Source organism: Lepidothrix coronata, unplaced genomic scaffold (assembly GCF_001604755.1).
Source record: "Lepidothrix coronata isolate B3197 unplaced genomic scaffold, Lepidothrix_coronata-1.0 Scaffold97, whole genome shotgun sequence".
Classification (NCBI taxonomy): Eukaryota; Metazoa; Chordata; class Aves; order Passeriformes; family Pipridae; genus Lepidothrix; species Lepidothrix coronata.
Window position 1 is genome coordinate 1,868,797 of NW_016690277.1, and position 24,558 is coordinate 1,893,354.

At 38.8% G+C, this 24,558-nt stretch overlaps 1 protein-coding gene across 3 annotated transcripts in view; it reads right to left on the reverse strand.

Moving 5' to 3' along the window:
- Window positions 1-24,558, reverse strand: part of SPHKAP (SPHK1 interactor, AKAP domain containing) — a 68,488-nt gene that overhangs the window by 21,910 nt on the left and 22,020 nt on the right. For all 3 annotated transcript variants that reach the window (XM_017822422.1, XM_017822420.1, XM_017822421.1), the window contains exons 3-4: window positions 21,478-21,588; window positions 1,218-1,277 (exon numbers count right to left, since the gene is read on the reverse strand). In XM_017822422.1, the coding sequence (XP_017677911.1) occupies window positions 1,218-1,277; window positions 21,478-21,588 (171 nt within the window). The remainder of the gene's footprint in view (window positions 1-1,217; window positions 1,278-21,477; window positions 21,589-24,558) is intronic.

Consider the following 24,558-nt stretch of genomic DNA (forward strand, 5'->3'; position numbering starts at 1 on the left):
TTTACAGATATCTAGTTCTAAGACTGAGGGAGAAACTTGTGGTATTTCCTCATGACCTGCTACAGCTTTTGTTCCTCAACAAACACGGTCAACAACAATAAAACCTCTGCTTAATAGGAAACAACTAGTGCTTCTAGGGATTCGGTAAAGTAAACCCTCTCAAGCTGTTCTGCACAGTTAACCTGCTGAGTCGACAGAAAAGTCATTTTGCTGCAAGATCCTGTATTTATTTTTGATGTCTGAATTTTCACAGATCCAGGATGCAGAAAACAGCATAGAAAAACTGGTCCTGCTAGCAAATGACTTGCAGGAGGCATCAAGGTCCCAGCACTGGTTGTTCTCCTATGAGCTAAAAGTGGTTTCAGCAAACTAACTGTAATGCTTTAACCAAGGAATTCCCTGGGTACTGTCAGGAGACCCTACCTTTGTTCACTCACTACATATTGCCCTCGTATTGCTGTGTCTATCATAGGCACCAAGCCAGGATGATGGAAATGAACTGATAAAGGAAGATGTCAGCACAAAACTGACACTAGGCCATATCTTTAAAATGTGACTTCAACAGTTTTAAGGTTTCTTTTGGAACGGCATGTATCATAAATAGCATATCATGATGTAATTTGTCTTAGTGTTTGTAAAATAACCAATCTTCTTTATTATTTTTTTAAAATCCCTTTTTTTTCTACCCTCAGAAACTTCTGTTAAACAGATAAAAAATACCTTTAGTTCTGTCTTATTTAGACCCCTCCTAAAGACCACATAATCATACTATCTGGAGTTTGAGTAAGACTGCTGAGCTGAACAAGACCTAAATGAGTAAAAGATTTTTTCAAAGGCTTTTAGGCAGTAGGACAGAGAGACACCAGAAACTCTTTTTATGCAGTATTATGACAATTTAAAAAATTGGATGTATGACATATCCATGGTCACTTCTCTGATAAAACCAAGGCTGAGCAAGAAATCTATTCATAAAACTGTTGTGATTTCACAGACTGCATCAATTCATTATGTATTTCTGGGATGGGAGTAAGAAAAGTTATATAACATGATCCAGTGTTGAGACAGTTTCAGAATCCTCATGCATTGCTCTCTTTAAGCATTAAAAATCTAGGGCTGGCTTTGATTTGTTCATAGAATTTTGATCTGGTTTTGTACTGGAGAGTTCTGGCACACCTGACTAGATCCACTGTGCGTGTTTTTAAGACCTAAACAGTTACCTGTTTCACTTGCTCATCGCTGCAATCATCTCTGTTGGCATCTAAATTCACAAAACAAACCTGTAATAAGAGAGAAAAAGAAACAGTAGCTTATGAAATTGTATTAGAGTGGCAGCAACCCTTTGAAAGTCAGTATATGTTCCTTTTCTAGCCTTGTAGCTGAATATATGAAGCCTTTTCCTACTACAAGAAAGGCTGAAAGGTTAGCAAAGAGAACTTTCTTGATATCAAGAAAGGAGAAAAAAAGGAATAAGACTCATGGCTATATCTGCTCTGACAATCAGCTTGCCTGATGAACGAGCGAATGTTGCCAATAAACTGTAATACAGAGGATATTAGAAAAGGTAGAGGAAAAGTTAAAAATGCATTTGACCGTATATCAGATAAATTCTTCATGTCTTTTTCAATGGCTTCTTCTTCTTCTTTTCAGGCACTTGTTGCTAAATGTTTCATAAGTACAGTTGTGAGCTGCTTTTCGAGTTTTTCTGCACACCACATAAATATTGGAGTATTTTTCCTAATTTTCCAGAATTTATAAGTTTAAAGAAGTTTAAAACCTTCTGAAAATATTTTTTTAACCTTTATTCGTAAGCCAATATGCAACCAGAAGTGTTCAGCAGTGCTAATCAGGTACTACCATAGGTTGCAGAACTGCCTAGTAAGTACATGATTTACCAGAAAGTACTACTTTTAATGACAAATTTTTCTGCCCCTTCTTTGATCATTATGAGTTTCAGAGACCATTAAATGTTCTGAAGACTGTTACTATATGCTGGCTGGAGGGCTGTTTTCTAATCAGAAAATCCCTCCTCCATCTCTACTTCTGAATTAGAAGCAGGGACTCAAAAGCTAGGCTCTGAAGTTTGAGAGAGTTTGGTGTTGTCGTCTTGATTTAAAGCAAAACCTAACTCAAATTCAAGGCTCAGCTAAAGCCAACACCCGATTCCAAAATTTAATTCCAGATTCAGAATTTAACTGAAAAAAGCTGAGCGATTTCTGTGTTTTGTTTCTTTCCCAGCAAAGACTCAATGCTTCTTATCCTAATTCTATGTAAATATCCCCTAGAAAATAAAAATGCTCTACATTATCCTTTTCACAAACATTCTTGTGTTAGGCATCTGAACTCCTGTTGTGTGCCTGCTTTTACCCCAAGACAACCCTGATTTCAGTTTATATATGCACATACCATATGTACAGATTATGACCATCTGCAGTAACAGCCAGCACAGCAGATGGAAAGATCCAGCCAGTACTCCCATTGTACACCAAAAAAATCCCACTTAAAAAGAAAGCTTTTTGCCCTTTTAAACAGTTTAATGGCATCTTTATATGAACTTACAAATGTATTTTCCAACCCTTTTATATTTTAGCAAAAATATTTCTATGCCTGATAACGACAACAATCAGGATATGCCACTGTCATCTGGTGAACTTTTAAGAAATAGTTATAAAAATGTCTAAGCTATAAAATATAAAAAATACCCTCTAGCAACATAATGTGGTAGTTATGTAATGTCTTAAACACGTTGCAGTTTAATTATACAGACAAAAATTTTTCTTACTTTCCACAGGGTTTTCACATGTAGGCATTTCACATATCAGCAATAGTTGTTAAAAATCATTAGAAAATTATAGTCTTGACTCGTACATGGACTTGCCCATAACCAGGGCATGTGGTTATGAGTCTGCAGGTGCATGGAGGTGTGTTTGCTTACGGACCATAAATTTGGCAACCAGGGTGGGAGTGCTGGAAGGTGCAGGACCAGTTTTGAGTCCTCTCAGGCATGTTCACCCCCATGCTGAAAGTAGGGCTGTTCCTCAGGAGCTTTGTTTCCAAGCTCCCACGCCAGAATGGTAAGGTCTAGTTCTGTACTGGATTTGGGGTGAAAGCTTTGGGGAAAAGCTGCACAGCAGTAGTTGGGTCTGTGGGGACATTCTGGCCAACACTTGATTCTCTGATAAGCCTTGTTTTGTCCTTTCCTACCTGCCTGTTGGTACAATGGTACCTGTCTTTGCTGTGCCATACACTGGCACTCCTGCCAGTGACACCAACCACCATCCTAAAGACACGGCCCTTCTGAGCAGCCAAAACAATCATCTTTGGTTCATGTGGCATAGATGGCATAGAACTCACTAATGCCTCAGTAGAAGAAATCTCAATATAAGCAGGAATATGTTGTATTTAAAGTCACATTCTCTTTCTTTCCTTTATTTCTTTATTTTCAGAACCCAACGAACTTCTGTCATAAAACTTACAGCAGTTCTGAATCCAGTTTCCAAACACACGTGTCAAATTCACATTGATTTATTACGCCGCCAATGCAATCTTTTAGTGTTTTCTTGTTCTCTGGATTTCGCAGTTTTAATTATAGGCAATTTTTCAGCAAAAATAGTTTTCCAGTGGTGAAAGACACTGAAGAACTCATTTTTCTGTTTTGCTGTTTGCTTTGAGCAGGAGGCAGGACTAGATGGATACTGTAACCATAAATTAACTCTACAGTTCCCTCCTGGCACGCTCTACACTACTACTTTTGGTTCAGCTTTCCAGGTGTAGAAATCCCATTTGCCCAAGTGAAAAAAATACTGTTCTTGTGGTGAACATGTATCACTGCACTCAAAACTAGAGTCTCAATACTGGCACAAAGCAGTATGTTATATGTCCATTAATTATTTAATACACAGTATAAATACACTGTAAGTAGCAACTCTTGCACTATGAAGTTTCTTGTACATGAATAGCACAAATTGAGGTCTGACCCTCAAGCCTCCTCTTCCTTCTTAAACTCTCCAAGCATTTCTATTACGACAGTACCAGGCAGGTTACCATCACTAACTTGCTGAGCTTTCATCTTGAAAAAGTCTTTACTTTCCAGGATCATATAAAAAGCAAACAGAGAAAATGTGGTTTTTTCTTTTCTTTTTCTTCCCTATTTTTGCATGATAATTTCTGTGACTGGTAAAAGGTGTATGGAGAAAATTCTCTAGGTCAATGATTTCAAGTCCTGAAATCTACTCAAGCTGGTGTAGAAACTATGCAGACACCTCCCTTCTTAAAAGAACTATATATTAAGAATTTTTTTTATATTACAGTATATATATGGTATATTTTACTTGCTAAAAGCTAACAGTCTTCTCACTTAGGAAGAGTAAAGCAATTTCACTTTACAGAGTACCAACACTGCCAAACAGCTGAATGACAAGCAAAGAAATATATGATTGTCTATATTTTCCTTATTGCTTTCACTTCAGCTTGTATTAACCAAGGTTGGTATTACTGGCATTTTAATATTCCTTAGATAAAAGAGTACACCGATGGTAAGAAAGAAACACTGTCTCAGAGACATAATGCTAACAGCAGTAATTTTTTTCAAAAGTGTATTTTTCTGAAGTGTCTATTCTAGAGTGAAGTCTTTCTGCTCTATACTATTCCCCCCAGACAAGACTCCTGTCTTCTGTTTGTTTTAGGAAGTGCTGATGCTTCTCTCTGTTGTCTGTGTCAATGTCTGACAGCAGGGAAAGGCTTTTCCTTTGTCCTGTGAAATATCTTATGGCTTTTGGTGAAATTAAAGCAAGCCCTAGCTTGTGGGCTTTTTATCAAACTAGTGTTTCTTTTAATTAAGAAGAAAATATGTTTGTTTTTCAATCCTCTTCTGTGCCAAAATATTAACTCAGCAGAGATGTCTGAAGGCTAGGCTCACCCTGCCCCAGCAGTAGCAGCTTTAGAGAACAGAAACAGCTTTGAGATGCTCAGTCCCTTTTCTCCTGTGAAGCCTGAGTTCCTCCTGCTTTCCCTTAGGGAAGAGACTGAACTGAAAATCCACTCTGTTCCTCCCTCTCACTGGGGTAGTATCTGTCCCTTGCACCTTACTGATATAGTTGCTCTGGTAAGTGAAATGAGAGCCACAGTCCTGTGTTGTGTGTTGTGAGGGCTATGGTCAACATTTGCTTTAAGTGCTGCAAGAGGTGGGCTTTTCCCCCCCCCATAAAATCAAATACATCTACATTATATACCACCCTCCGCCCAAAGTTTCAATATCTATTTTAAAAGAAAGGAATTTAAACTGAAGAGACAAGAGTAAAAAATTAGAACTATATACAGATGGCTTGTGCAACCTTAATTTTACCTCACATGCCCACATTTATACAACACAGGAACAGTGAACAGGAAGCCTACAAAAAGGGGCAAAACTATGAACAGTCATAGCCCTGTGTATCTGCCATTTTCTAACATTTGACTTTGCAACTTAAAGGATACTCTTAAACGTGTTTTCTTTGTTTCTAATCCCTGAGTTGGTGCATTACAACCACACAGTTAAAGACAGTATCAAAATGGTGGCAGGACTATATCCAGGTTACACAAATCACTTCATCCCTGTCACTGCACCACTGTATCCATCCAGATGATCCTCAGCTTTGCCCTAGTGTCACTAGCAGGTTGGGTTTGGTGCCATATACCTCATCATAGGCTAAACTTATGTATTTGGGTGTGCAGGGGAATTGTGTAGAACTCTCCCTGTTCTGTGCTGTCCTGGTTGGCATGTCAGCATGTAAATGCTGTCTGGAAACTGAGTTTATAGAGTCTTTATGTCCAAGGTCTGTGCTGTTTTGCTTCTCCCATCCTCTCGTCACATCTCCAAGTCAACTTTAGACATGCCAGATGCCAATTCATAGTCCAGGAGAGAGTTAAAGGGAAAAACTGGTTTGGGACTGCACTGTAATCTGCCCATAAAACTCATGTTTAATTTCCTACAAACAGAAATGAAAAAGGTAATTAGATCCAGGAGAAGACGTCAGGAGAAAGTAATTCTGAGCAGGCAGTTCCTGGGTGCCAAGTTAAAACAGTTTAAATGCCTAAGCTTGAGGACATGAGGAATACAAGTGCGTGACATAAGAAGGTGAGGGACTGCTGAGCCCAGGACTGAAGGCAGTTTTATATACACAACCAGCCAAAGCGCTGAAAGGAATGTAGACCTCAAGGGCAGAGAACTGCAGCGACTGTGGCTGCGCAGCAGGAAAGGCAAGTTCAAACTGTGCTGCTCCTCGCACTTCAAGCTTTCCCCGATGCACTCAGCAGTTATTTTGTTCCCTTTAAATGCTGCCATCTGTTGCTGACCAGAGTCAGTGGCAGGAGCAGGAAGGCAGCTGTATGTCAGGGCTGTGTCCTCTCTGTCCTGGTTTGGGTGATACAGGGATAAAGCTTTCCCAATATGACTTTTAAATTAACATGCATCTGACTGTGCTTTGTTTTCATCTTGCCTCGCTCCTTGTGCCCACTGTGAGTGACATGCATCTTACACTCATGCAGTGATGTTCTGATTATTTAGCATTATCCTATGAAATACTAAAGGCTTGGCATTTTCCTTCCATGTTGTTTCCCCTCCACATTTTGGGCAGGTATTGTTTGTTCTCAGGGCATGTATTGTTTCTTATACACTACTCTAAACACTTTATCCCTTTTTTAAACGTAGGACTACGAAGATACAGTTTGTGAAGAGGGTGATCGAATTTTACATCAACTCTAATTGCTATGACAGTTGTTTTGAGGACTTAATGGAATCTCTGACCTCAATTTCTGCTCTTAGCAATAACTCTGAGATAGGATGGCAGTTTTGGAATTCTGAGCCTATTTTCATCCTAATTTCATCTGTGCAAAAGTAGAAAAACAATACAATTGCTTTAAAGTTTTATTAGACCTAAGTCTGACTCTCCTGGCTTTAGAAATATAGTTTAGATGCCCATAATTTCCCCACAGCACAGTAACAGAATATAGCTGCTCCAAGGCATCTTTCACTGGAATGGTGACTATTTCATAGAACGCACAGTTGCATGACAGGCTCCCTTAGGAGCTGAAGTCAGCAAAAGCCCTGGGAAAAATACTTTTACTCTGTGTTTCTGAGCCAAAGCAAACTGTAATCCACAGAAAAAATATCAAAGGGGTGGCAATGTGCCAGATTTTGCCCAGAAATTTGCTGTGAGCTTTGTCTCTTTGAAAATTACCAGAAACGCTCACATATTTTTGACTTATATTAGAATAGCATAAAATGCCTTTTCCAGCAGATTCTAGCAATACAGCCAGGCTGCATGACAAGAGCATTTGTTTTGATGGTTAACAAAATGCTGATCTGCAAAACTCCCCAACAGAACCTTGTATTTATTTTCACTTGACTTATTTATGCTAATGTGATGGCTAAATAAAAAGTCTTGACTTCCTGTAATATAGAGATATATGTGTGTGTGTATATATCCTGTCTGTAAGGACCCCTAATCATTGACCTCTCTGTTCTTTAAACTTGCAATTTCTTGAATCTTGTAATCCCAATAGAGTTTCAAGTATCTTTTCTGGGGGTTTTTTTAGAAAGAAAAAAAAAAAGCTGTGAAATGATGATTTCTAAATAAATGTTCTAAAATGACGCATAAGATTACTCATTAGGTAATAACAAAACAAACTACCTAATAATTTTGGAGACCCTAGGAATTTTATTATCATCTAGGTTTGGTAGGACTGGTGTGAAAGGAGGCTGATAGCAAATTTTTTTGGAAGCTTGTGACTTCAGTCATTTCACCACAGTTACTAAAATAAAACTTCCACGATGGACATTTGAGGCCAGTATAGTTGCAACTTTCAGTATAATTTTTACAGTATAATTCTGATTCATGTGCTGAAAAGCAGGTTTTCTCTGTGACTCAGGTTTTGGAGAGAAGTCCCCCTACACTGCATCTTCAGAAATTTGGGGTCTTGGGCAAATCCACTGCATTTGATGGGAATCTTGTTAACAAGGACTCTGTGACTGCCCCAATGAATATGCATAAGTTGGGTGTAAAACTTCCTTCACAGAAAAGACTTTGCATCCATTAAGGCCAAAAGCAATAAAAAGCTTAATATTTCTACCCTTTGCCATTAAAAAGTTCATTTTTTCTCTGTCAATATTTTAATTTATAGACTGGTGTCAAAAGGAGTTCTTACTGAAGAATGAATAGAAACTATTATCGTTTGTGCAGGACTACAGAGTTAATGTACATTGCTGTAAAACCCTATGTGCCTGCATTAATCTTCTTAAATTATTTTTCTGATAGGCCTTATTACGCTTATTTATTTTCTTTCTTTCCGTACTCATTTAAATGCCAAGTAGAATCTCAGAGAACTAGATAATATAACTGTGACAGTTAACAAAGCTGAGAAATCTGATTTCAAGGCCAGTCCAAATAAAACAATGATAACTATAAACCAATATATATATATAAACCAATATAAACCATCAAACATAATTGATACCATCATTTAGCTTTCTTCAAGTTAATCTTGACTTTTTCCATTTCCTGTATTTGGAGATTGTTGGTATGGAAAATTTATGGTTCCATCAGACCATTGCAGGAGATGATATTTTAAAGGAGGATTTGTTCCTGAGCAAAATAATAAGTGCATGTTATTTGAAATCAGTTTATGGGTTGCTCAGAAGCCAGTCCTGCACCTTATCCTTTTCCTGAACCCTTTGATCTCCTGCTCAGCAAGGCAGGCAGGCCTGTTACCCAAATATCAGCATAGTCTAGAACAATATATCAGTGACCAGGCTGCTCCAGAAAGACAAAGATAAAACTTTATGAAATAGTACTTTCAAATTTTAGACACTTCCGGGGAAAACATTTCATAGAAATTCTTGAAACTTTCAGATGCCAAAATGCCATGAATTTTTAACTGTTGTGGTTAGCTACAGGCCACACTCAGCTAAATAACTGCACCAAAGAACATAAAATATTTAATGGTTTGGAAAAACAAGCTATTTAACAATGAAACCAAGGTGAAAGACTTGACTCCCTGCAGCCCCAAATTCTGATTGCCTTGGCAGTCTCTGCCCAGTCTAGTCTTGGTAAGCCAAGAAATGTAACTGCCCGTAGTCTACAAAGCCAAAGAGATTAATTCTTTAATCCTATAAGCAACTGAAGCGGGAAATTATTACCATGTTTGATTACGGAGAGGAGAACATTGATGGTGCATTACTAAATGAATGCTCAGATTTCTGGGGCAGTTGAGTATTTGCTTATTGATTTTTTAAAACACACCTAGATAGTTTCACTTGGTACAGCATTGCTCTAAACTACTATAAAAATCAATTATTTTTCTCAAAGACATTTGTATGTCATGTAGAAGCAAAAAACAAGATTAAAGCGTTTTAAGTCCTTAAATCCATTCTGCTTATCTATGCATGTCAAACTGTTCTGTGGTGCTCTACAGGATTTTTCGGTACTTGAGAAAGATGAGGAAGTAAATGCTGCTAAGCCTAATTAAAAAAATGCAAATGATTTTGCTAGACAAAGATGTCAAGTGAAAATATTCCATAGCAGTGACTATGAGAGAATGATTGGATGCAAGTTCCAGCTGCTCCAGCTCTCTGTGATGTCTGAATGAGCAGGTATTACCAAAGCATAAATGTATCTATCAGCTGGATAGAAAGAGTAAATTGTGCATTATACAACTAGACCTGAGGTGTCAGATCAGAAGCTAAACCAGCAATATCTGGAACAGTGAACTTGGGGGGTTTTTTTGTTTGTTTGTTTGGGGTTTTTTTTAAACTGAGCTGGTTTCTTTCTTACTTGCCTCTACAATATTTTACCCTTCATTTCCTTTTGAAGTATGTTAGTGTGCATAATAGTTCAGATCATGTATCTAATTTTTGTACTGTTTTTCACATAGAAGGGCAGGTCTGCTGTGTCTTGCTGTCCCTTGGGCTTAGGTACCTTTGTTCTGGACTACAGCAGCAGCAGAAGCCTCTCCTGATAAATCTCTAATCAAAGCCTTCTGTGAAAGGATTTCAGGACTGGATCCAATGGATCAGAAACTGTTGTCTCTAGATTGAAAACAGGCCCCTTTTCTCCTCTGGTTAGTGACATCCTTCTCTAGTAAAAGCACATAATTCTGTAAGTTTTCTCTGCTTTTGAGAGATTGGGGTGAGAATTAAGGAAGGAAAACAGGTCTGATGACGGGTTTTGACTGAGCTCAGTCGTATGATAAATGTACATCAATACTGGTATAAGCAACAGAAATTACAGTTTTGTAATGGACACAGTTTGGTGACAGTGTTTTTACCTCCATACACTTTATTGTCAATGTCTACTAGTCACCCTCTAGAAATCTCTTGATCAACTTTAGGTACAAATAAATAAATCCACTTATTCTGTGACTGAACCAGTTCATTCTTCAGAGATTTTTTTCTCACATAAAACAAACTCTTAGAACAAACTAGTTAGTGATTTCCACTGCAATTCAGAAGATTTAGAACTGAGTTCACAATACATGGCATAGCCTCTAAATTCAGCAACTCATAGTCTCTAAACACAGCCTTAAATCTACTAACCTAAATTAGTTCAGCTACGCAAAAGCCAATGAAGATAAGAGAGAAACTGGTAGGAAAACAACAACATGGAAGCACAAAACCAGAAATGGCAGTGCCAGGCTTGTCAGAGCTGTGGATTATCCCAGAGCAGCAGAGATGTCCTCTGCTCTTTGCATTCCCTTTTAACAGCAGGCTTCAAATAAAAGGCTAATTGCTCAGCTTCACCATCTCAGTTGTTCACTGAGGGCTTTTTTCATGCTGTGGGTCTCCTTTCATCATTTCTGACTAAAGTCCTATAATAAAGATAACATATGGTTGCCAATGATGGCTTCAGTAATTTTAAACGAAACCTTTTGGGACTCACCTCTGTTCCTGCTGAAGGAGACTTGCATAGCATCTGGCTGCTCATGCATGCTCTACAAATTGCAGGGCAGCTCTGCCCCAGCTGTTAGACAGGTTATAAATAGGTAGAGCTCTGAAGCAGCAAGATTACTTAAAAATGGAGAAACAGTACATGTTCTTCCTTCTGCTTATGAATTGGTCTGGAAAAAGCTGTTTTTCTGATTGGCCATGTGAATGCTGGGATTAGAAAAGCCTGCTTACCTATGTATTAACATCCTAAAGTTAACTTTTTGGCATGTTGAGGTATAAGCTCTGGCTGCCACTTTCCCCTCAGTAGACTATTTATGAAAGTATGGCTCTGTTTGCTTTCTCTGTTTTATAGGGAAGGTTTCAGTTCACACACTCCTGGTACACTTAAAATTTCCCAGTTTCATCTATGTTCATAAAACCTATTGGAATTCTATCTGTTGAACCTCTGGCCTATTGTCAAATTAGATAGATATCATCCAGCAAGGTTGAATGTAATACAGATTGTCACATTGAGGCCTTCACCATGGGTACTCACAAGCTATATCTTGACTGGAAATGAAAATCTAATCTCTAGTACACGAAATGGGAGCTTTCTGCAGCATGTCAAGCAAATCAGATACCAGACCCTGCAAACTGCAGAGGAGTCACAAGAACACTGGTGGGGCAGAAGCACCAGCTCCTCCTTCTCCCACTGTCAGCACTGGTGACAACACAGTCTCTGCTAATCAAAGCTACCCACCTTCCAGCCTTCTTTGTTCTTCTCACCTGCCTCCCACAGACCATCAGGCTTAAAATGTGGCTTGAAAAAGCTGAAGCCCAACACTCAACTTCTGCTGATGGAGCCTGTTGCTTTAGGAGGTTGTTTGATGTGGCTCTGCTGAGGCAATGGACCCCTCTGTCTTTCTGTTTAAGCCTCTCAGAGCCACTGGGGGAGGCTCTGTTGCCAAATGTGTCCCTGAAAGAAGGGTGCCTGTAGGTCCATCTGCTTTTGCATAAATAGGGGATTACTTTGGTTTTGTCCTCTTGTTCTCTCTGCCTATTTTTAGAGGACTGCTTTGTGTTGGCATCCATTAAAAAAAAAGTGTCCTTTACGATACCACCATTTCAGATCCCACAAATTTTTGAAAATGAAATCATGAATCACCATGCCTACCGTGCTTGCAGAATGTGTTGTTCAGTAACATTAAAAAGATTCTTCAAGTCAGTTAAATTGACATCTTAAATACATGCTCTCAAAACCCTAAATGCCACTGCATAATTAGAAAGAAAGCCTTAAATGAACTTTGAAATTTCCTTTTCCCCCACTTCTCAATTTGCACTCTCCTCAACTTGAATTTCCTTTTTCAGTTGAGCCTGGAATTATTTCTGTTGGTAAACAGGCAACCAGAAACTCTAATTATGCATCTTTACTGAAACTGCAATCCTAGGTATTCTCTTGATTCTTTAAAAACAAAAAATTGAGCTAATTTAAACCTAATTCAGCTGGTTTGTCAAACCATTTTTATTCACACAAACCCACAGCTGATTTGGGACAATGTTTTGCCTAACTACATGCAGTTTTTGACAGATTTAGGTCTTGCCCCAGTTGTTGTCTGATTTACTGAGTTCCAGAATCCTGTATGAAATAGTAAAGATAAGTAATTTCCTCTCACAGAGGTCTTTAAGCACTTTGAGGGAACAAAATAAATAAATAAATAAGGGGGCAGGGTGCATATTGTATGGACAGCTGAAGTGGTATTTCAGTTCAAAGGGCATGTGAACATACCCTTTGTCTGTACAAGGTTCTGCGTTCTGGAGAAGCAAACACCTATGGCAAAACACTCAACTGCAGTTAGGTGCCAATGACAGAGGAAGCTACAAGTCTGTGCTAAGGGCAAAAGCTAAGCAGAAGAACTTCCAACCCCCATATGTTGAAGTTCTCACTGTCATGGGACTCCTGTGTTTATCTGTGTAACAAACAAGTGCTCATTTTAGTTACTGGGAGCTCTGGTGCCGCAGCAGCAGCAGCCTGATTTGGAACAGAGACAATTAGACAACTGCCTGGGGCAGACGGTTTCTGCACTCACTCAGGCCCACTCACAAATTTCTCAGCTATTTAAAGATATAACTGTGCAGTCACACACACACTAATGAAAAGGAAACAAGGATTATCTGAAGCAGGAGTGTGTGCACGTGGCTTTCTTGTGCATAGTTTCATAATGCCTAACGTGTCATCTTCATTCAGCTTCATTCTGGTTTTATAGTGTGCTGCTTTAAAATGCCTTCATGCAGGGCAGGGAGGCTTGTGACACCTTCATTATAAAACATGCAAAGGAGAAGACACATTCCTATGGTTTCTGGGAGAGAAAGATCCCAGCTATTCACTAACTGCTCGCTGAAATTTGTGGGTTTCAGGCGGTATTCTTTAGAGTGTTCTACCACTTTCCTTTTTTTTTTTTTTTTTAAATCATTACTCTTATTTTGGCTCCTATTGCTCCACCTCTGAGAAGTTTTGGGAAGCAGGCAGGACTTTCTTTCTTGCCTTGCTATTGGATTAGGGTGCTGTCTTGGGATGGAAGAAAGTAACCAAGTAATTTCCCAGTGTTTCCCTTCCCTGAGCACAGGGATAAATGCCTACTAAGAAGGATGTGTTATAAGGATTGACATGTCCTTTTTGTGGAGATCTGCAATATTCTAAGAAATAAGGAAACTCAAAATTATAAATTGTTGCTTTTCTGTTGCAGATATTTGTTTTTAGATTACAATTTCCTTTCCCCTACTGACTAAATTTTGGTGAATTATTTTCACTGCCATTGGCTGTCATACTTCTTTTTGGAGTAATTTGAAGTTATAACTAATATGCACAGTGCAAATTTTTAGTAGATAGGAGACCAGGAATGGTATAAGAAATGTAGCTCTCTCCTCCACACACAGTAGAATTCAACCTTTTATATTCAAAGGGTTAAATTCTTGAGTTGGAATACATCTTATATGAGGTGTTTAAAATAGCCTGATAGTGACTCAGAATAAAAAAAAAAAAAGCTTTTGGAAGACAGAGCTAATTATCCATTAGCATTTGGATGCAATGCTTGTCTCACATTAATTTCCATGCTTGCCAAAATGATTCTGGCAGAGGAGCCAGCTGTGAAATGTAGAAATTAAAATATTAGTTTGGAAGTACTAGATATGCCCTGTAGCTGCTTGCAAAAGGATTTACATGAATAGAAGTGTGAGGCAGCAGCATTACACAGGTGGGAGAATTTCTGCACCCCCTTTCCTCCTTCTCCCCCTGCTTCATTTGTTAAGCATGATGTCATATGCTATGGAATATCCCTTGGGTCAGCTGGGGTGTGCTGTCCCAGCTGTGTCACACCCTCCCAGCTTGCTGTGCACCCCCAGAGAACTCACTGGTGGGGGCAGTACAAGAATGGAAAAGGCTTTGATGCTGTGCAAGCACCGCTCAGTAATAACAAAAGCACCTGTGTAGTATCAACCTTGTGTTCAGCACAAATCCAAAACACAGCCCATACCAGCCACTGTGAAGAAAATTACCTCAAGCCCAGCACACAGAGTGATAACCTGAGGGTATGAAGCAGCTCAGACACTTCTGCACTATAATCTAAATAACTCAGAAGGCTTCATGACAGGTATCCCTCAGCTGTGTACAGATCACCAAAGTGAGATCAGGGTACTTCAAACCATCAAAAAATGCATTCTTGTCAAAGTAGGACCATGACACTCTACTGACAGTTTCTGTGCCCAAAAGGATGCAAGGCAGGTTGGGGAAACATCAACTTGAAATCAAGTCATCCCAAGCCTTCCTTCTGTTGTGCAGTCCTTTACATGATTAGAGAGAGATAATTTCTGTCTCTGGCTGTAAGTGGACAAAGTATTTTTCCTGTTTTGCCTTGTATTTTCATTGGGACAGCCACAAAACACATTATTCCTTTCAGAGTCTATGTAAAAATCTCTCCCATGAGCTGCACAAGTGCTGTCTTACATGAGATGAGGTTTCCAACCGCTCTTCCCGCAGGCACTAATGGAGCGTTTCCAAAAGCAGACAACTCAGTATATCTTCTGTGAGTCACTCAAGTTCACGTAAATAAGGTCCTGACGTGACTTTCCCGTGTCTCCCCAGACCAGCCACAATTCTTTTTTAGGAACACCTTATATGTTGTCAGAAGGACGTGTTATACTGCTCTCCCTTCAGCATTTTTAGCAGTAATCTGTGTGAAATTTAGTCCAAATTACTCTTCAGCAGGTGTTTATCTCAAATGACTTGGTGGATTTGTGGGTCTTGATATTTTAGAGACTATCCCTACTTTAATGTCTGGGCTGCATTAATGAATCTTCCCGAGTTATCTCTTCATAATCCATTGCTTCAAAACCAGCTGTGAATATTTTCTTCCCATTAAAGCTTATTCCTTTGGGTTTGGTGTAATTAATTGCCACTTATGACTTAGAGAAAATATTTCAATAAATATTTATGCCACATGCACCACCTACTTTCTCCAGTGCCCTGGACACTTAACATTTAACAAATTCCTATAAGCCTCAGGCTGCAATTCTTTTTAGAGGGAGCCTGTGGTTATAACAGCAGCAAGCAGTCACAGATGTCCACTCCGGAGGTAGCACGAGAATCCCATTTATTGATAAAGCAGGCCATGGAGGCACTGAGAATATGCCAGAGTGAAATGCTGAAGAGGATACAGCTGCAATGCCATGGTTGATCCTCCCACTGTTTATTTATAGCTTTTTCAGAGTAAGGCTAAGCATCCACTTCTCTTAAACACAGATAGAAAACCACTGCAGTATGAGACTGTCCCAGAGGGACAGGAAAGAAGATGGCAGATCTAGACAGAAGATTAAAGAGTGTCCAAGTCTGAAGTGACAGGAAAGATGAAAAAATCTTTTGTCAGTCTTTCCTACTCTGAAATTCATGAGGCAGGTTTTGGCTGCTGTATGATATACATGTGTGGTACTGAAAATACAACCCTTTAAGGACATATTTAAATTCTGTCTTAACATTAGCTCATACGTGAAGATATATTTTTCAGAGCCAAGTATGTACAAAAGCAAAAAGTGAAACATATTTTACAGATTATACAAGTAATGCTTTCAGCAGTCTTTTAAACTTTGTGCTCAGTCTGCCTGCACTGGCTCCATAATGCAGAGAGCAATTGGTGAAGAGGAGGGTTTTTTATTTCTCTGTGCAAGCAAGAGAGGGGCTCTCTGGAAGATACAATTCCTTACCACAGCAGCATGAACACCCACACATGCCTGAGAAAGGACTACAACTCAGTGCCACAATTTAGCCTGCAGCTGTTGATTCCTGCACCTTGTCAGGATGTAATTAAGGTATCGTCAAGCTGAATAGGAAGATGGGACTTAAAACTAAAAATATCTCTAGTAATTATGGTTTAGATCTGGAAAGCAGCGGATGCATTTTGATTTCTGAAAGAGACAATGCTGTTCCTGAAGGTGGTTGAGTAATTATGGAGTGAAAGGTAAAATAAACATCCTTGTAATTCTCTGTCTTTATGACATGGTGCTGAGGGTGTTTGTGCAATCTCATGAAGGGGGGAAGATGTCTTAGTATCTAGGCCTGTCAATTTTATGCAAGAAAATAGGGCTTTGCTACATTTACTAAGAAATGTAAAACTTCATTCAAGCCCAATAAAACAAAGCAACTGTTTCAGTTATGCATGGTCACTATTGAGGAAGATGCATATGGTTTTGTTTTAAAAAAAGCCAACAAAAAGATCTTCTTTGGGATTCAAGGTTTCACTTTCATATTTGGCTGTATAAAGGTGCTTGTTGACTATGGCCAATCCTGGGAAGAAACACCCTTTCTGAACTCCTGTAAGAGTAGATCTTCACGCTTCAGTGAGGGCATGCTCTCATTCTTTGGACACTCTGGAGAACATATTGGATACAGGGGCCCTGACTAAGGGATAGAAAAAATTCTGGTGCTTAGATTTCAACATCCTGATCCAGTGTCTGCACTGTTAGCAAGTTATTTGGAAGTTATTCTAGTATCAAAGACTCATGTAAAATATGAATCTGTATATTTGTACCTAAATATCCAAAGATACGTAGTGTCAAATCTTTAAAAAGACTTGGGTGAAAAAATGAATGAAAACCACTCATAATCTACTTTAATTCAAGCGAAAGCTGCTCTCCTTTTTTTCCTCAAAATATACCTTGCCAAGGATTTTTCCTTTCTGCATATGTTATCATTCAGTTTGAATTAATTTGTGGGAACCGTTTCCTGGATGTTTTTGTTCCGTCCCTTGAGTGAGCACTGGCATTTATCTGACAATATGGTGAGATGATTCAAGGAAGAACTGGCCAGAAAAAAACAATTTCTTAATTTCATAGTTACTTCTCTCTCTGAACTGACTTATTGTGTGTTTGTACAAATGCCAGGGCAGTAAAAGAGATGAAGTAGGGCTGGAGGAGGAGGTGACGCCACAGAAACCCTCATTTGGCCAGCTCAAATTAGTCCATAATGGCATCTTTAACCTCCTCCTGAACTTGTTTACAAGCTTGATGGCTAAACTGCAATGAAAGTGATAATGCTTAAGTACCTGCTTAGGACAGCAAAGCCATGCAGTAGCAAGGTAAGCAGCCAGTTCTGAAAATCCAGCTGCTATGATGGCAAAATGACATTATTCACTATGTCAGTAAACAGAGGGATCATAGACAACGTCATCCATAATCACATCGCCTGTTTGCTTTGTTAACAGTCAGGTTTATTTCTCACCAAGGCAACAGTCTTGTCTCTTTACTGATACAAGCATTGCTTCCCTTCCTTGAGAAGCTAAGGTTTGTTCTCCTGCACTCAACTGACCAGATTACAACCCTAAACTGTAACTCTTCCTCCTCCTGTGCTGCAGATGGATTAAGGTTTTTCCATGTGGCATAGGCCCACTCAGTGGCTGTTACCATCTCCACCGTCCCCACTTCCCCAGTCATGTTGTCCTCCACTCTCCTTTGTGCTGCCACCAAGACTTACCAGACCACTTCAAGAAAAAGTGCAAATGGCCTGGGGTCACAAGAAAGCAGCCAGCAATTAGAGAGGGCGTTTTACCATGACTGAATCTGACTGAAGTTTGGGCTGCTCTCCTTCTTTTCCTCTGCTCTGGCCATGTGTTCCTGCTGCTCCCTTGGGCTGGATCTGACCAATATACAACTGCATGTCTGTGTATACAGCCTACATTGCATGCACTCGTGTAGGGAGCATTCTGGTGTGAGCATCTATGTAGTTACAGAGTAGGAGCACTTGCAAACAGAAAAGTTGCTGGACTATTTCAAGAATGTTTCAAAACATTTAACACTTGATTGAAACTGTTCTTTCATCCATCTGCCCGCAAAGCCAGATTTTTTTCAGCTTTAAGGAGATGTAAAATAATTTTAAAATGAGCTTTAGAGCCTTTGTCACATCCTGATTCTTTAAAAAGTGTTATCTTGTTATGCTACAGTAAGAAATAAGCACTGTTTTTTATTGCCTTGTTTTACTTGAAAGGCAGATATTTTCTACCTGCCTTATCTGTCGCTGCCATTTACTGGTGTGAAGTGTTTCTGCTTCTCCAGGATACTTGACAGGAAGTTTGCAGCATTTCTGCCACTCTGGAAATCCATTGCCCCTCACACAAAGGCACACTGCTGGGGAAGGGAAGGCTCTGCTTTCCTAGACCAGCGGTTCTCAAGTGCAATTCCTCATTAGGCTGTGGAGTGGGAATGCCTGTCTCCTGGCCTTTGTGCTGGGACAAGATGGTCATGCAAAGAGTGATAAGGCATGATGTCACACTCTGTGGGGAGATCATTTGAGTCTGGGTCCATTTTGAGAGAAAATGTTTGGGTTTTTTTTCAATGTGAATATAATTTCTAATGGCTTTTCCATCTGTTGCTGGTCCACAGCATGAAAGTCCAGAGAATTTCTGGAAAATTCACTGCTATACCTTAAGCATCTTGAGGCAAATGAATGCCAAATGTCTTGCAGGACTAAACCACCATCTTTTTGTTTGGTTTTGTATCCTATTTTTTTCTAAATAACTATTTTCATTAAGAATTCCTAAAAGACAATTAAGATACATCTTTAGCAGTGTGGCAATACCACCATAATCATGGCACTACTGCAATGGTATTGCAAAGAAAAATGTTAAATCTTAGGAACCGCTAAGATGAAGTCATAAATGACATTTCTGTGTGCAAGATTAAGACTTTGCACTTTAGGAAAGTCCAATGTTAGAACAAACTATAAATCATCTAAGCAAGGAAGGTTTCTTAACTTGTACTAACATAAGCCAACCGCAAATTTTCAGCACTGGGAACTAAATAATCTAGATCTTTGGAGGGAAAGTAGGGACAAAATATCTATCAGGTTTTTTCTTTTCAAATAAGGTCTGCTTAAAAGCATGTCCAAAGCAGGAAACATTTGTTGTAGGTCCAAAGAAAGATAGCTGGTAATAGTGGAGTAAACAAAGGTATATATTTTTATGTGAAACCCCACTTATTTCATGAGGTCTCTCCATGGGGTAATGTCACAAACAGATATTTTAATTACATTTATAAATCACTACAGGGAGCTTATGTCTCGTGAATCCACATATTTTATTCTATTTGGTGGATTTTGATTGAGTTCTCATTCAGTAGAAACAAACAAACCAAGACTTCCATAATTAAACTACTTTTAAAATTTTTACTACCTAATTATATTAGCACGAAACTATGTATTCTCATCTACAGTGGTAAACTGCTGCTAAACAGTACCACTGTTAACTGAAATAAGTTTAATTAAATGTTTAGCAATTAGTAAAATACCCTCTGAAGAGGAAAAACTGCTTCTAATATTGGCGTAGAAAAATTCTTTGAGGTAGTTTAACCCGTTTGAGTAGACTGTAGGGCAAAATCAGACAGGGTCACCTGAAATAAGGAGGGTAGCGATGGTATAATCTTTCTATATAATATATAATGTAGTCTTTCTGTAACAAGTTATCTTTTCTTGGAAGCTCTGTCATATCAAAGCTCAACAGGTCAAAAAGCATGTCGTAATTAATTTTTATATTATTATTTGGAGTAATCATTTCCTCTAAGAAACTAAGACCAGATTTTAGGATATTAAATACTAAATAGTAAAATTAGGTGACTGTGGTCAATGTGTTCTGCCTTAAAAACAATCCCTTCTTACATCAAACAACAAGGATATCACTGGTTATTTGCCTGATGAACGTGTTTTGGTTAAGAATGTATTCAGGATACTGTTCAACTGACAAGATTTCAGCTGCAATTGAACAATGTTTGTACTTCCCAATGCTTGTGACCCTTTTGCTTGGGAGAACAATGCAGAATGGTTAAAGAGGCTGTAGGAGTCTAGGAATTAGTACCAGTAGACATTACTCCTTAATATCCTCTTCCTCATTTCACTCATTATCATCCCAAGTAGACACAGGAGCCAGTTTAGTTTCTCACCTGATACCTTGAATGCCTGCTCAGTGAGCACACTATGACTATGTTGTGTATTTTGCTCCCTCTGACTTGTGGAAGCTGATAGTCCAGTGCTCAGTAGGACAGTGAACTGAGCCCAATAACCTTTGACCATATTCCTCACTTTCAACTGCTGCAGTTGCAGTGTTGTGTCAGCCCTGCTGCTCTCAAGCAGCTGCATCACCCCCAGGCAGGACACAAAGCCTCCAGTCACCACCACCATGGGACAGAGATTCTGTTTCTTGGCAGCAGGTGTCAGGGTTCTCAGTTAGAGCTGATATGTCCATGTCCTTGAGGGAATCTCAGCAGACTTCATGGGAGCCCCCATCTGGTCTTTAAGTTGTGTGCAGCACAAGCAGAGCTGGAAACCTTGTACCTGAGATAAAGCTGATCTTTTCTAAAGTCCTTCTTTGCTCACTGAGACCAGGGAGTAGCATTCAAATAGGATTCTGAGTAAGGATCTGCTCTTCTGAGTCTTTCATCAAGTAAAAAACTATTAAAAACATAGCAATGCGTTTTCATCCAGTTTCATGTAGATAGTGTGTAAAGCAACATAACTCCTATTTCTTCATGCATATTGTTAATCAAAAGCTGTTCTTAATTGCATTATAACCAAAAATAATGCGACAAATTTAATTTCAAATGTAAAACAGCTCTGTTTGAGTTCTTTAGTAGCTACTCCACATCTAATATGGAAAGAGTTTTCTCTTTAATTGTGTCTCTATGCCTTCAGGAACATCGAGCAGCCTTTTAAACATCTGCTTTTTCCAACCTGCCACTTAACAAGTTATGGTTTGGAATAATTTTCTCTTTGTCTTATTTTTATCTCTTGTCAGTTGCAGATTATGAACCTAAAAAAATACAGAGGGCCACAAAATCTGAAAGACAAGTGTGGGGAAACCTCTGCAGTAATCTTCATTAATGTGCTCTGTATAAAAATCTCTATGTATTTTTAGTTTATATGTTTGCTTTTAAAAGAAAACTGGAAATTTCAGACACTTTTAATTTAACATGTGCTCTTGTCAGCCCCACATCCTACCCAAATAACTCTCAATGGACTTTTCTCCAGAGGAGATGACAGTGGTACTTACTGAGGCACAGTTGCTTTCCGACTTGTCTTCTAGAAAGCCAATTTGGCATGGTGTCCTCTGATTCTGCAGCCAGTAGTCTGTTGATTCTAGCAGACTGTTACTGCAGAGAATCTGTTAAAATAGTTAAAAAGAGTTAAAATAATTAAAAATTTCACTCAGTCCTACTATGCTTCGGAGGCCTGAACTCTGCTGTTGTAACTCAAAGGAAATTTTGCCTACAAAATTTTGAGGGGCAGAATGGACCCCTGTTTGGTTTGGACCCGTCCAGTTACTGCACCTTAAATCAAATTATTTATATATCCCCTAAAGTATTTCAGAACTGAAAGTCCTGAGACACTTGAAGGAGATGCCTAAACCCAATATTTTTACTGGAAAATATTGCTATGAGTTTTGTTCTATGGTAAAGTCATAAACATAAATGTTGGGAAAACTAATTATTTAATTATACCAAAGTGCACAAACTTGCAGCCTTTATGAATGACTGTATCTCTCTCCACAATAGACCAGTACTAGTCATTCTGCCAGCAGTCTCATTTCTGGGACTGCCAAGGATCCTAACTCTTTCTTCTTAAACACTTTTTTCTGCTTTCTGAGAAGCTAAAGTACTTAAGATTTTTGTAATGAGTCCTGAGCTCAGTCAGTGCCCTGAGATCAAAACTTTGGGTTTCATCTCTGTGTTGACTCAGTCCTGCAGACTGTGCCCATGGGCTTTGCTCAAACAAAAAGGAAATGGGGCTACAGATATCTGTAGACTAGAAAGAGGTAAAGCCAGTTTTGCAAATCTGACATTTAGATTGAACTGAATTCTTTACTTTCTGTCTCTGTACTAATATTCTTCCATGAAAAAGCAGGACCATTAGTATTAGGGACCATTAGTATTTGGGAACCACAGGGGAAAATTGCTGTAACACTGATGCTACTTACAGAACATTTTATATGGTTTATCATCTTCCCCAGGCAGCAAGTATAGAAGTTAAGGGAGCAAGTTAAGAAGTATGTTTGTGAAATAGAAGTATATTTTATTTGTACTTCTTGCAATTCTTGTATTACACATAAATAGACTGTACTCTTGTTTTTACACTTTGATTTTAATAATATTTAAAAATATAAATTTGTTGCTATACCTGAGGAAAAAAAATCTACCTACAGTGCTTTACCTTCGTGAAAGTTTTGCACTGTCACACATTTGTCCTGCTTACAGACCACTTGATCTGTAAGCCTAGATCCCTTCCTTAGGAAGAGAAGTGAGAAGAACTTGTGAGGCCTTCTCATTTCTCAGGGAACATGAATGACTGTGGAAAGCTGATCTGGCCAGTTGGCACAATTTTCTAATACTCAGGGGGAATTCAGAGGTAAGCTTGTTACCACCCACAAACTAACCCACTCTAATTTTTATTGTTCTGGTAGAAAGCCAGTTAGGTAGTTAATACTTTGCTCCTTGTATTATTCTATATTGATTCTTAAATAACAGTCAGCAGAAGATGGATGAGGAGTTAATTGGGAACACCACAGTCCTGAGTTTGCCCTGCTTCAGTGCCCTTATTCAGTACTTTCCACCTTTGTGGTGGTTGTTTCTTGGTATCCCAGCCCTGCTATGGGATTTCTTCCAAAGAGCTTTTGAATACAAATTTAGGGTTCACAAAATACTTGGAAAAAGTACTGTGCCCAAAGACTTTGTTCAGAGAAAGAAAAAGGCTCATGAATGCTTCACATGAACACCAGCCTCTGTTTGGGGGCTGCTGGCTAATCTTGTTTACCAGCCAAATGACTTTGCACTCAATAAGTTTTATAACCTCCTGTCTCAGTGCAAAAAGATTCCTGCCACCATAACCAACTCTGAGACTAGATAGGGAAAATAATATACTCCATATTCCAAAGAAGCAATTTCCTGTTAGTGTAATAACATGTTCATTTTATTTCTCTTTTTTTTAAAGCAAATCTTTCTAAATGTGGAAATACTGAAGCATTATGAACTAGTTGGTAAAATCTAGAATTAAGCATTTTTTTCTTCATTTCCAAAAATTACTATCCTCTGAGGCTTTTATGAAGCCATATAGAACTGAACTTATACAGACATGCACACATACACATATATATCTATATACATATATGATTTCAAATTTCATTGGATTCTAGATATTCTCATCCTCAGGGGCTGAAGTTCTACCTCTTAAGACGTAATTTTCATACACAGGAAATAGTTCTCTTTAGCTCAAATAGCTTTTGCTGTAACAAGCAATCTTGTTTCATTTCCTTAAAAGTCACAGTGAATTTGTCTTCAGCCTTAATCACTTTAGATCTTTCTTTCCCAAAACTCAGTTTCTGAGAAGGTGTGATAGGCAGAAATTTATCATCCAGAAACAAGCTGCAGAAATCCTTGGTACTGTTCTTTTTCTCATAAGGTGGGCATTTCAGAACAGCTATATCATAGCAGAAGTGTATTGTAGATGATAAAACCCATGAAATGATCTGTGTAGTCCACACTTCACCTGGTTTGTCTCCTGTGGGATGTTAAATGACCCCTGGCAGTTCCATCTTTCTTTCAGAGGATGTTTTTATCAGGAAGCAAATACTGGTAAGGCAGCAGCAGAAGAAATAACTCTCCTGAACAAATGTTTCAGTCAGGTCAGGTCATAGTTGCCAAGCTTGGGTCACACCAGGATGGTTTATATGCAAAGCTTTATATTGCATTTAATTTTTTGTATGCAGCTTTTCATAACAGACTTTGAAGTCAAGGGTAGAAATTATTACATGGAAGTTTTGGAAAGCATGTGATTTTTAAGTAACCTCAAGGAAATGAACATTAGTATGATTATGCAGCATTTGGATTTGAAAAAGACAGGTGAGAAAAATAAAACCAGATATACTTGAGTCTACGCAGCAGAAGCTGGCAGAGGTCAGCAATCTAAGGAACACAGGGTGGCCTAAAGTCATCTGGAAAGCCTCCAGAAATTACCTAGAAAAGACAGTGCTGTGGGAATGGGAGGCATGGGGGAACATGTGCAAGAGGCCTCCTTGCACATGGCCTGGTTTTACACATATTTGAATGGAAGTCAGGAGATGGAAGGTGACATTTGAGTA